General features: G+C 48.1%; 1 protein-coding gene across 1 annotated transcript in view; it reads left to right on the top strand.

The window, feature by feature from the left end:
* Positions 1 to 3,443: 3,443 nt before the first annotated feature.
* Positions 3,444 to 13,819, top strand: part of PCK2 (phosphoenolpyruvate carboxykinase 2, mitochondrial) — a 28,052-nt gene continuing 17,676 nt past the window's right edge. Inside the window, exon 1 of the mRNA XM_087714240.1 lies at positions 3,444 to 3,566. Coding sequence (XP_087570366.1) covers positions 3,538 to 3,566 — 29 coding nt within the window. The 5' untranslated portion in view covers positions 3,444 to 3,537. The remainder of the gene's footprint in view (positions 3,567 to 13,819) is intronic.

The raw sequence follows: 13,819 nt of genomic DNA on the forward strand, positions 1-13,819 counted from the left end.
TGTGTGCGCCGCCCCCCTGCACTCCCCTCTCACCCCTCCATGCATGCGTGTGGACCCCCGCCACCCAAGAGCGTCTCCCGAATGCGCCCCGCGTTCTCACACAAGTACGGCAGAGTCTAAAAAATCAGTGGGTCAGCGAGAGGCCCGCACGCAAGCGCCATGAAGCTGGGGCAACGGCTCGTGTGCCTGCAGAGAGAACTTTGCGTGCCGCCTGTGGCACGTGCGCCATAGATCCGCCATCACGGCCCTGCCAGTTCGCAAATGTGAGAGCGCGCATGCACTTTGGCTTGAAAACGTGCCTGAATAGGACAGCAGAGAACCGAGGCGGATGGGCGATTTCCCCCGCAATTTCTACAACCGGTTAGGATGAACCGTTCCGAACCGGCTGAATACGACCTCTATCGCTCCTTATTCCCTGGGAGGAAAAAGGTGAGGATTGCTCGTCCCTTCTCCTCTTACTCGAGCAGCCAATGATCCTTTAGTAACGATCTGAATTAGAATATTTGGGTGCTTATCCTAAGTACTCCTCCACTTAGGACAATTGGGACCGGGTGGGGTCATGAAGTGAATCGTCGGGTGAACCCCCCCCCCTCCGCCCCACGAAACAGCCACAACGTTTCCAGTCCAATGGGAATTACAGGCAGTCCTCGACTTACGGCCACAATGGAGCCCCCCAAATATCCGTTGCTAAGTGAGACCGCCGTCTTCTTTTTTCAATACTTTAAACAGTCACTGGACGAATCTTTCTTCCCTGAAGATCATCTGGAAGAGCCAAGGTGGCGCAGTGGTTAAATGCAGCACTGCAGGCTACTGCTAGATCAGCAGTTCAGCGGTTCAAATCTCACCGGCTCAGGGTTGACTCAGCCTTCCATCCTTCCGAGGTGGGTAAAATGAGGACCCAGATTGTTGGGGGCAATATGCTGACTCTCTGTAAACCGCTTAGAGAGGGCTGAAAGCCCTATGAAGCGGTATATAAGTCTACTGCTATTGCTATTGCTATCTATGGCAGGGATACAATACAATAGCAGAGTTGGAAGGGACCTTGGAGGTCTTCTAGTCCAACCCCCTGCCTAGGCAGGAAACCCTATACCATTCCAGACAAATGGCTCATCTTTTTAAAGACTTCCAGTGTTGGGGCATTCACAACTTCTGGAGGCAACTTCTGTTCCGCTGGTTAATTGTTCTAACTGTCAGGAAGTTTCTCCTTAGTTCTAAGTTGCTTCTCTCCTTGATTAGTTTCCACCCATTGCTTCTTGTTCTGCCCTCTGGTGCCTTGGAGAATAGTTTGACTCCCGCTTCTTTGTGGCAGCCCCTGAGATATTGGAAGACTGCTATCATGTCTCCCTTGGTCCTTCTTTTCATTAAACTAGACATCCCCAGTTCCTGCAACCGTTTTCCTATATTTTAGCCTCCAGTCCCCTTAATCCTCTTTCTTGCTCTTCTCTGCACTCTTTCTAGAGTCTGGGGTAACTATGCGGCCATTTATGGCTTGTGGACTTCAACTCCCAGAGTTCCTGAGCCCACCTGAGTTCCTGAGCCCACCGAGCTCAGGAATTCTGGGAGTTGAAGTCCACAGGTCATAAAGTGATCTGTGCTTAATTTTCTACCAAACCGTCCACTCTCTTGTTCCTTCCTCATGCCCATTTTAATTTTCCAAGGAGGCTGCTGGGGATTATGGGTAGTCCTCGACTAACAACGGTTCATTTAGTGACCGTTCGAAGTTATGACGGCATTGAGAAAAGTGACTTGTGACCGTTTTTTTCACGCTTACGAGCTTTGCAAGTATCCTCGTGGTCCCAGGAACAAAATCCAGACATTTGGCCACTGGTTCATATTTACGACGGTTGTCGTGTCCCGCGATTCCGCCCTTTTGCGACCTTTTCCTAAGCAAACTCAACGGGGAAATCAGATTCATTTAACAAGCGTGTTACTCACTGTATTTTACATCCTTTCTTGGCACCGTTGTAAAGGGAATCACCGCCATGGTTAAGTGAGCCAGACGGTTGTTAAGTGAATCTGGCTTCTCCTGGGGAGGTTGCCGGTAGGGGAAAAGTTGCCACAACGACTCCTGAACCATGAAACCGTCATAAAGGCGAGTCCGGGGGGATTCAAGCATTCCAAGGTCAATCATGTGAGCTCAAAAGGAGGGTGGGGGGAATGTTGCAACAATTGGACGTAAGTGTGAAAAAAGGATCCTGGTCGTAAGTGTGAAGAAAGGAACTTGGTCATAAGTGTGAAAAAAAGAATCCTGGTCATAAATGTGAAAAAAGGAACTTGGCCGTAAGTGTGAAAAAAGATCCTAAGCATGCTGCAATGGTCGGTCATAAGTGTGAAAAAAGGATCCTGGTCATAAGTGTGAAAAAGGAACTGCCGTAAGTGTGAAAAAGGTTCCTAAACATGCTGCAATGGTTGGTCATAAGTGTGAAAAAAGGATCCTGGTCATAAGTGTGAAAAAAGGAAATTGGTTGTAAGTTTGAAAAAAGGAACTTGGTCGTAAGTGTGAAAAAAGATCCTAAACATGCTGCATAAGTGTGAAAAAAGGATCCTGGTCATAAGTGTGAAAAAGGAACTGCCGTAAGTGTGAAAAAAGTTCCTAAGCATGCTGCAATGGTCGGTCATGAGTGTGAAAAAAGGATCCTGGTCATAAGTGTGAAAAAAGGAAATTGGTTGTAAATTTGAAAAAAGGAACTTGGTCGTAAGTGTGAAAAAAGATCCTAAACATGCTGCATAAGTGTGAAAAAAGGATCCTGGTCGTAAGTGTGAAAAAAGGAACTTGGTCGTAAGTGTGAAAAAAAGATCCTAAGCATGCTGCAATGGTCGGTCTTAAGTGTGAAAAAAGGAACTTGGTCGTAAGTGTGAAAAAAGATCCTAAACATGCTGCATAAGTGTGAAAAAAGGATCCTGGTCGTAAGTGTGAAAAAAGGAACTTGGTCGTAAGTGTGAAAAAAAGATCCTAAGCATGCTGCAATGGTCGGTCTTAAGTGTGAAAAAAGGAACTTGGTCGTAAGTGTGAAAAAAGATCCTAAACATGCTGCAATAGTTGGTCTTAAGTGTGAAAAAAGGATCCTGGTCGTAAGTGTGAAAAAAGGATCCTGGTCGTAAGTGTGAAAAAAAGATCCTAAGCATGCTGCAATGGTCGGTCTTAAGTGTGAAAAAAGGAACCTGGTCGTAAGTGTGAAAAAGGATCCTTTTTTTCCAGAGCCGCTGTCCATTTGGAAAGGGTCGCTAAGCGAAGCGTGGTTATTGGAGCACCGAGCTGCAGGGCGCCGGCGGGGCGCTCTGCACGTGGCCAGAGGTCCCCATTGCCGGATCTCCGCGGCGGCGGAGCAAGAGCCGGGCGGGGTTACATCAGTGCCGAGGCGGCGGGCGGGGCGGGGCGGGGCGGTCGGGGGGCCTGGCCGGGCCAGCCTATGAGACGGGCGAGGCGGGCGAGGCGGGCTCCTCTGCCCGGGCGGCCTCCGCGCCTCCCTCGCCCTTCTTAACCCGGAGCCCCCGCGGGCGGCTGCTGCTGCCGCTGCCGATCGGAGGCTGGGAAGCATGCCGGCGCCCTACACGCGGCTGGTGGGGTGAGCCAAGCGCCCGCGGCCTCCCCTCCCCACCCCCCCTCTTTTCCTTCTTTCCCCCCCTTCTCTCCCTCCCTCCTCTCCCTCTTTTCCTCCCTTCTTTCCTCCCTCTTTTCCTTCCTTCCCTCCAGCTCTCTCCCTCCCTCCTTTCCCTCTTTTCCTCCCTTCTTTCATCCCTCTTTCCCTTCCTTCCCTCCAGCTCTCTGTCTCCCTCCCTCTTTTCCTTCCTTCTCTCCCTCCCTCCTTTCCCTCTTTTCCTTCCTTCTTTTATCCCTCTCCCTCTTTCCCTTCCTTCCCTCCAGCTCTCTCCCTCCCTCTTTTCCTTCCTTCTCTCCTTCTTTCCCTCCCTCCTTTCTTTTCCTCCCTTCTTTCATCACTCTTCCTCTTTCCCTTCCTTCCCTCCAGCGCTCTGTCTCCCTCCCTCTTTTCCTTCCTTCTCTCCTTCTCTCCCTCTCTCCTTTCTTTTCCTTCCTTCTTTTATCCCTCTCCCTCTTTTCCTTCCCTCCAGCCCTCTGTCTCCCTCCCTCTTTTCCTTCCTTCTCTCCTTCTCTCTCTCCCTCCTTTATTTCTTTTCCTTCCTTCTTTTATCCCTCTCCCTCTTTTCCTTCCCTCCAGCTCCCTGTCTCCCTCCCTCTTTTCCTTCCTCCTCTCCTTCTCTCCCTCTCTCCTTTCTTTTCCTTCCTTCTTTTATCCCTCTCCCTCTTTTCCTTCCCTCCAGCTCTCTCTCCCCCCTCTTTTCCTTCCTTCCTCTCTCTTTTTCTCCCTCCCTCGTTTCCTGCCTTCTCTCCTTCCTTCATCCCTCCCTCTTTTCTTTCATTCCCTCCCTCTCTCTGTTTCTCTCTCTTTTCTTTCCTTCCTTCTTTCTTTCCTTCGTTCCCTCCCTCTCTCTGTCTCCCTTCTCTCCCTCCCCCTTCTTTTCCTTCCTTTCCCCTTTCTCCCTCCCTCCCTCCTTTCTTTCTTTCCTCCCTTCCCTCTTTTCCTTCCCCCTCCCTTCTTCTCTCCCTCTTTTCCTTCTTTCACCCCTTCCCTCTCCCTCCTTTCTTTCCTCCCTTCCCTCTTTTCCTTCCTTCTTTCATCCCTCCCTCCCTTCTTCTCTCCCTCTTTTCCTTCCTTCCCTCCAGTTCTCCCTCTCCCTCCCTTTCTTCCCCCTCCCCCTTCCGCTTTTCCTTCTTTCACCCCTTCTCTCTCTCCCTCCTTTCTTTCCTCCCTTCCCTCTTTTCCTTCCTTCTTTCATCTCTCCTTCCTTCCCTCTTCCTTCACCCCCTCTCTCCCTCCTTCCCTCCCTCTCCTTCTATTCCTTCCTTCTGTCCTTCCTTCACCCGGATTGTTGTTGGGGGCAATATGCTGACTCTGTAAACCGCTTAGAGAGGGCTGAAAGCCCTATGAAGCGGTATATAAGTCTAACTGCGATTGCTATCCCTCTCCCTCCTTTCTTCTCTCCCTCTCTCCCTCCCTCTTTCTTTTCTCTTCCTTCATCCCTCTCCCTCCCTCCCTTCCTCCCTCTTTTCCTTCCTTCACCCCCTCTCTGCCTCTTTCCTTCCTTCTGTCCTTCCTTCATCCCTCTCCCTCCTTCTCTCCCTCCCTCTTTTCCTTCCTTCACCCCCTCTCTGCCTCTTTCCTTCCTTCTGTCCTTCCTCCATCTCTCTCCCTCCTTCTCTCCCTCCCTCTTTTCCTTCCTTCACCCCCTCTCTCCCTCTATTCCTTCCTTCATCCCTCTCCCTCCCTCCTTCCTTCTGTCCCTTCTTCTCTTTCTCCCCCCTCTTTTCCTTTCTTCCCACCTTCTCTGTTTCCCCCCTCCCTCCTTTCCTTTCTTCCCTCCCTCCCTCTTTATTGCAGCCTCAGTTTTCTGCCTGTGAAATGGGCACCACAGGAAGCTGAGCAGGATTCAGAAGTCCTTTGTGTTCCCTTCCTGCCTGCTGGCCCCCAGCCTCATTTCAGGGGATTTAGCCCCCACCCCACACTCCCCAGACCTGAGTTTGGCCACCTCTCGAGCCTTCCCTTCTCCCCTGCCCTCAACCCCACTCCTTTCTAGCACTGATGAGGTTGCTTAGTGTGGTTGTGAAATGTCTGCATGCCAAAAACCAGGCTCAGAGAGCACCACGGATCCCACACTCTTCCTCCTCCTCTTCCTCCTCTCTTTGCGTGCTCCGCTTCCCTCCCTCCCTCCCTCCCTCCCTGCTGCAGGCCGGTGCCACAAAAGTTGTGGGTACGGGGAGAAAAGGGTGGTTGTGCGAACGGGGGATCGTCAAGGAAGCAGGGAAACTAGATCGCTCCGTTTTCCTGCCTCGCACATCTGTCTGGTTGGGAGGAGGGGGGGAAGAACCATTGCTCCTCCTCACCAGGGACTAGCCCCCCCCCTTCCTCCCTTCAAGTCACCTTTCACCCACAAATTCATTCCAAAAGTCACATTAGCTTTCCTCCCCTCTCTCTCTCTCTCTTTCTCTTTTATTTAAATTTCTTTTGCAAAGACTGCAGTTCGGATACAGTTAATCTGAATTGGATACAAAAAAAAAAAAAAACACCCAGGAAGATACTTTGACTTCCTTCTTCTCCCTCTCGCGCTATTTACACACACGCCAACACAAACACACACACACACACACCCCAAGATATCCTGCCGCTTACAGCTTTGCAAATCCCTCTTGCGCCTAGTTTGAACCGAGCAAATAATGACTTTGGACACTAAAAGCTAGGCTTTGCCCATCTCCCCCCCCCACACCATTTGTGTAGCTTGCGCACAAACTACACAATGCCAGGATGACACAACTTGGACATTGCCATGGAGTACACTTTGGCTGCAAAAATTCCTAGGAAAAAAACAGGGGGTTGCGTAACTTTGGGGAAACTTTGTATTTGTTTTAAAAGAAAAGGGGGGCGGAAATATACACCCGGAGCCAACCAGATTGAGCAACGGAGAATGGGGAGGGAGTGTGTGTGTGTGTGTGTGTGTGTGTGTGTTTGTGTGCCTCAGTTTCCCAGGCTGCAAAATGGGTTGAAGAAGGACCAATGTTGTGTTGGGAAGAGTGTAACACCCAGCAAATGGGATTTTCTCCCTCCTAAGTCTTAAATTCACTGGGTTATCCTAAATCGCCGTGCAAACTTTGAACCGAAAATGTCTGTTTCAGAGGTCAGATGTGGACAGATGTGTCCTCTTCATTAATTAATGGATTTCATTATAATAATCGTCTTCGGGCCTTGGTCTTCTCCTGCAATGTTTTTTTGACCCTCAAGCAAAATAGACAGCCGTGAGATTTCCTGGGGGTCTCCTTTTCAGTTGCTAATTCAGTATTTCTTCACTGGATCAACTTTAAAAGGAAAAGACTTTGACTCCCAGAATTCCCCAGCCAGCTATGCAATGCTGACTGGGGAATTCTGGGAGTTGAAGTCCACGAAGTTATCCAGATTTCTAATCTTCATGCTGGCCTGGGGAATTCTGGGAGTTAAAGTCCATAAAGTTATCCAGATTTCTAATCTTCATGCTGGCCTGGGGAATTCTGGGAGTTAAAAGTCCATAAAGTTATCCAGATTTCTAATTTGCATGCTGGCCTGGGGAATTCTGGGAGTTGAAGTCCACGAAGTTACTCAGGTTTCTAATTTGCATGCTGGCCTGGGGAATTCTGGGAGTTGAAGTCCACAAAGTTATCCAGATTTCTAATCTGCATGCTGGCCTGGGGATTTCTGGGAGTTGAAGTCCACGAAGTTATCCAGATTTCTAATCTGCATGCTGGCCTGGGGAATTCTGGGAGTTGAAGTCCACAAAGTTATCCAGATTTCTAATTTGCATGCTGGCCTGGGGAATTCTGGGAGTTGAAGTCCACGAAGTTACTCAGGTTTCTAATTTGCATGCTGGCCTGGGGAATTCTGGGAGTTGAAGTCCACAAAGTTATCCAGATTTCTAATCTGCATGCTGGCCTGGGGAATTCTGGGAGTTGAAGTCCACGAAGTTATCCAGATTTCTAATCTTCATGCTGGCCTGGGGAATTCTGGGAGTTGAAGTCCATGAAGTTACTCAGGTTTCTAATTTGCATGCTGGCCTGGGGAATTCTGGGAGTTGAAGTCCACGAAGCTATCCAGATTTCTAATTTGCATGCTGGCCTGGAGAATTCTGGGAGTTGAAGTCCACAAAGTTACTCAGATTTCTAATCTGCATGCTGGCCTGAGGAATTCTGGGAGTTGAAGTCCACGAAGTTATCCAGATTTGTAGACTCACTTAAGAACGGCAGCGTTCCACTTAACCAAAGCAGCGAGAAAAGTCGTACAATGGAACGAAATTCCCGTGCACCAATTTCCCACTTAGCCCCGGTTATATTTTGAGGCTCGATTGTTGGCCGTAAATTGAGGACTCCCTGCGTGTAGACTTTTGCAAAATAATAATAATAATAACAAGAACAACTTGGTTGATAACTAGGATGCTGGCAGCAACCTGTATCAACCATTAGCATCAGTCAATGGTATTTGTGATGCATTTTTGAATGTTCAGTTGGCTGAGTTTCATGTTTAATGAAATAATAATAATAATAATAATAATAATAATAATAATAATAATAATAATAATACAGCAGCAAAAATTCACAGACTGACTACCTACAATGCCATGACCGCATTGCTAAGATCATTCACTGGAAATTGTGCCAAAAGTTTGGATTTGAGTACAGGAAACCCACTGGGAGCATCAGGTGGAGAAGTTTTTAGAGAATGAGAAAGTCAAGATCTTGTGGGACTTCAGAATCCAGACTGACAGGCACTTGGCCCACAACACACCTGACATAACCATAGTTGAAAAGAAAAAGAAAAAGTATGGTCCATTGACGTTGCAATACCTGGAGATGCACGAATCGAAGATAAACAGCAAGAAACAAAATCACAAAAGTCCCGGGACTTGCAAATTGAAGTTGAGCGACTGTGGAAAAAGAAATTGTGTGTTGTCCCGATTGTAATTGGAGCCCTTGGAGCAATACCCAAAGGGCTACCTCGCTATTTGGAAATTTTAAATTTATCAGACTTGAACATTCTGATTCTACAAAAAACCTCCCTACTTGGAACAGCTTATATCCTCAGATGTTACCTTAACAGTTCCTAGGTCCTTGGTTAGGACTCGAGCTGTTGAGCTACCAACCAGCCCCAAAGGCTGTGAATCTCACCAAAGATTAAATAATAAACTGTTGATCACATACTCAGCTGCTGTAAAAAAAATCGCGCAGACTGATTATAAATTGCGGCACAATTCAGTAGCACAAATGATCCATTGGAATTTGTGCAAAAATTATAATGTTAAAACAGCAACAAACTGGTGGGAACATCAGCCTGAAAAAGTCATCGAAAATCAGATGGTCAAGATCTTGTGGGATTTCCGTACACAAACGGACAAAATACTGGCGCATAATACACCAGACATCACACTGGTTGAGAAAAATAAGGTCACAATCATAGACATCGCAATACCAGGTGATAGCAGGGTCGACGAGAAGGAACATGAAAAAATCGCAAAATACCAGGACTTAAAAATCGAAATTCAACGACTATGGCACAAACCAGCAGTGGTAATTCCAGTGGTAATTGGCACACTGGTTGCTATTCCAAAAGCACTGGAATTACATTTAAAACAGTTAAAAATTGACAAAATCACCATCAGTCAAATGCAAAAAGCCGTAACTGCTTGGATCTGCATGCATATTACGAAAATACGTTACGACGTCCTAGGCCCCTGGGTGGGGCCCGACTAGTAACCAATGCCAAATCCGGCGAAACAACTGGCCGCTGTGATACAATTGTATAATAATAATAATAAACAAATAAATAAATAAAAATTAGTCTACTGAGATGCCAATGGATCTCTTCCCTCCCTTCAGCGTTGGGTGTGATTGCCAAGGGTGGCAAGATGCCAATTTCCTTTTTCATGAAGTGGCATCTCTTCGGGCAACAGAGAAGAGGGGGGGGGGGGGTTGTGCAAAGGCGAAGGGGATGCCTGGGAATTCCGGTTAAACCGGGAACAACAGGTTCCTAGATCTCAAGAATCAGCCGGGTTCCCGGGCGCCATCGCGATTTGCTTTTGCAGAGAAGCTTTGCCCTGGGGTGAAGATCCACCCTCAGGCGGTTTGCTCCTTGATCCGGACTCGGTTTCTTGGCCCCTCGCCAAGCCTGGTTCTCTCGCGGGCGGGCAGAGGGTAGAAGGATGCCAACCACTGCTTTCCAATCCCAGATCCGAGGTTTGAGGAGTGGTTTACAAGAAGGACAGGTGCCAGCAGTTCCGTGGCGGGGATTTTCCCTCACCCTTCGCCCGCCCTGAAGATCCTGGAGGGCAGGAAACGAGCGTCATTGTTCAGGTCGTCCTTGGCATACGACCACAATGATGCCCAATATTCCTGTGGGCTGAGTGGGCCATCGGGTAAGCGAGTTTTGCCCCCTTGCTTGGCACCGTTGTTCAGTGAATCGCCGGGCTTGTTAAGTGAGTCACACGGTTGTTAAGCGAATCAGGCTTTCCTAGTGACTTGACTCATGAGAAGGTGCCCACAACTGAGTCCAGAATTTCTGTGGTTAAGTGAAACAGTCTTTAAGTGGGTTTTATCCCTATTTTTGCAACCATTGTTAAATGAATCGCTGCTGTTTGTTAAGTGAGTCACGCGGTTGTTAAGCGAATCGGGGTCTGCTAGTGACGGCTCATGAGATGGTGCCCACAACTGAGTCCAGAATTTCTGTGGTTAAGTGAAACAGTCGTTAAGTGGGTTTTATCCCTATTTTTGCAACCATTGTTAAATGAATCGCTGCGTGTGTTAAGTGAGTCACGCGGTTGTTAAGCGAATCGGGCTTTCCCGCTGATTTTGCTTGTGAGAAGGTGATCTCCATTGAGACCCAAATTTCTCTTGTTCAGTGAGAGTCCCTAAAATGGGTTTTAGCCCATTTTACAGCCTTTCCTGTTAACACAGTTGTTAAGTGAATCACTGCAGTGTTTAAGGGAGTCACATGGTGGTTAAGCGAATCGGGCTTTCCCAGTGGCTTTGCTTGTGACAAACTGAGCCCCGAATTTCTGTTGCTAAGTGAGACAGTCGTTAAGGGGCTTTTTACCCCATTTTGCAACCTTTCTTGACACAGTTGTTAAGTGAATCGCATGTGTTAAGTGAGTCACATGGTTGTTATGCGAATCGGGCTTTCCCAGTGGCTTTGCTTGTGACAAACTGAGCCCCGAATTTCTGTTGCTAAGTGAGACAGTCGTTAAGGGGCTTTTTACCCCATTTTGCAACCTTTCTTGACACAGTTGTTAAGTGAATCGCATGTGTTAAGTGAGTCACATGGTTGTTATGCGAATCGGGCTTTCCCAGTGGCTTTCCTTGTGACAAACTGAGCCCCGAATTTCTGTTGCTAAGTGAGACAGTCGTTAAGGGGCTTTTTACCCCATTTTGCAATCTTTCTTGACACAGTTGTTAAGTGAATCGCATATGTTAAGTGAGTCACATGGTTGTTAAGCGAATCGGGCTTTCCCAGTGGCTTTCCTTGTGACAAACAGAGCCCCGAATTTCTGTTGCTAAGTGAGACAGTTGTTAAGGGCTTTTTACCCCATTTTGTAACCTTTCTTGACACAGTTGTTAAGTGAATCGCATGTGTTAAGTGAGTCACACGGTTGTTAAGTGAATTGGGCTTTCCCAGTGGCTTTCCTTGTGACAAACTGAGCCCCAAATGTCTGTTGCTAAGTGAGACAGTCATTAAGGGGCTTATTACCCCATTTTGCAACCTTTTTTGACACAGTTGTTAAGTGAATCGCTGCATGTGTTAAGTGAGTCGCCGGGCCGTTAAACGAATTGGGATTTCCCAGTGTCTTTCCTTATGACAAAATGAGCCTCGAATTTCTGTTGCTAAGTGAGGTTTTTTTGCCTTTCTTGGCACAGTTGTTAAGTGAGTCACTCATTGACATCGCTTGTCGGAAGGTCGCAAACGGGGAATCACGTGACCCCAGGACGCTGCAACCGTCATAAATACGAGGCAGGGGCCAAGCGTCCACATTTTGATCACGTGACAGTTGTAAGTGTGAAAAACTCTCCTCAGTCCCTTTCCTCGGTGCTGTTGTGACTTGGAACGGTCGCTAAATGAACGGTTGTAAGTTGAGGACTACCTGGAGTAGAACTGAGCAGCTGGGGTTTAACAACAACGTTGGCTTTTGCAGCCCCTTTGATTTGATGGCGGGGTCTCAAAAGAACTGGAGTTTCTCTAATTGGGCAATGTAAAATAAGATTAAAAATTAAAATTAAAAATGCAGCTAGTCCTCAACTTACGACAGTCCATTTAGTGACCGTTCAAAAGTTACACCACCCCTGGAAAAAGCGGGCTGTTTTTTTCACACTTAACGCCCGTTGCACCGTCCCCGCGGTCCTGGGATTCAAATTCGGCCGCTTGGCAAAACCAACTCCTATTTACGACGGGCGCAGAGAGGTGGGGCGTGGGAATCGCACGCCCTCCTGGGGAACAAGCCTGCCGGCGCAGTAAGGTTGTCGGTGTTGTGCGGTTGTGTGGTGCCGTGCGTAATTTGTGCGCCTCGTCGGATTCCTCTTCCGATCCGAGATCACATTTCGGGGGAAGAAAATATATATATCCGTTTTTGACACTCGCGGGACCCGTGGAAAAACTTTACACGAGCAAAGGGTGCCTTCTCTACACACACACACACACACACAGACACACACAGAGTGTGAGAATTGTGCGTTGTGGGAAAATCAGCCACAGATTAAATCTGGTGGTGTGTATTTAATTAGGGTGATACTTTTTAGCTCGTTCCAACCTCCAGTTTTCTCAGGTGTTTTCCCCCCCTCCCCGCGCGCATTCCGGCTGGCTCGGGATGGGACGCACGCCGTAGGGGAATGCTTACACGGACCACACTGAAACACGCTCGGCCACATTTTCTAGAGAGCGCTGAATGGTGCATTATGCGTGCGACCCATCAGCTGTTAAAAGGCAGCTTGGAAGCCGTCGCGCCTGGATTGGCAAAGCTGACGTTTGTGAACACAATAATAAGCGGTATTGTTGAGCCTTGGCGATTTTAAGATTGGGTGGACTTCAACTCCCAGGATTCCCCAGTCAGCTTGCTTTGAGATGCATGGACTTTCCCAGAATTCCCCAGACAGCATGCTTTAAGATGGGTGGGCTTCAACTCCCAGAATTCCCCAGCCGACATGCTTTAAGATGGGTGGACTTCAACTCCCAGAAATCCCCAGCCGACATGCTTTTAGATGGGTGGACTTAAACTCCCAGAATTCCCCAGTCAGCTTGTTTTGCGATGCATGGACTTTCCTAGAATTCCCCAGCCAGCATGCTTTCAGATGGGCGGACTTCAACACCCATAATTCCCCAGCCGACATGCTTTAAGATGGGTGGACCTCAACACCCATAATTCCCTAGCCAGCATGTTTTAAGATGGGTGGACTTCAACTCCCAGAATTCCCCAGCCAGCATGCTTTAAGAGGGATAAACTTCAACTCCCAGAATTCCCCAGCCAGAATGATTTCAGGTGGTTGGACTTCAACTCCCAGAATTCCTCAGCCAGCATGTTTTAAGATGGGTGGACTTCAACTCCCAGAATTCCCCAGTCAGCATGTTTTAAGAGGGATAAACTTCAACTCCCAGAATACCCCAGCCAGAATGATTTCAGGTGGTTGGACTTCAACTCCCAGAATTCCCCAGTCAGCATGCTTTAAGATGCGTGGACTTAAACTCCCAGAATTCCCCAGCCAGCATGCTTTAAGATGGGTGGACCTCAACTCCCAGAATTCCCCAGCTGACATGCTTTAAGATGGGTGGACCTCAACTTCCAGAATTCCCTAGCCGACATGCTTTAAGATGGGTGGACTTCAACTCCCAGAATTCCCCAGCTGACATGCTTTAAGATGGGTGGACCTCAACTCCCAGAATTCCCCAGCCAACATGCTTTAAGATGGATGGACTTCAACTCCCAGAATTCCCCATCCAGCATGCTTTAAGATGGGTGGACCTCAATACCCAGAATTCCCCAGCCAGCATGCTTTAAGATGGGTGGACCTCAATACCCAGAATTCCCCAGCCGACATGCCTTAAGAGAGGTGGACTTCAACTCCCAGAATTCCCCAGCCAGCATGCTTTAAGATGGGTGGACTTCAACTCCCAGAATTCACAGCTGTCTATGGAATTCTGGGAGTTGTAGTCCACCCCTCTTAAAGTTGTTAAATGCTGCAATAGTGTGTTTTTCTGAGGAAAAATATGTTCCCCTTACAACATAATTAGACCATTAAACTACC

Source organism: Thamnophis sirtalis, unplaced genomic scaffold, assembly GCF_051295495.1.
Source record: "Thamnophis sirtalis isolate CommonGarterSnake01/CBP01778 unplaced genomic scaffold, rThaSir2_p1.2 scaffold_4, whole genome shotgun sequence".
NCBI lineage: Eukaryota > Metazoa > Chordata > Lepidosauria > Squamata > Natricidae > Thamnophis > Thamnophis sirtalis.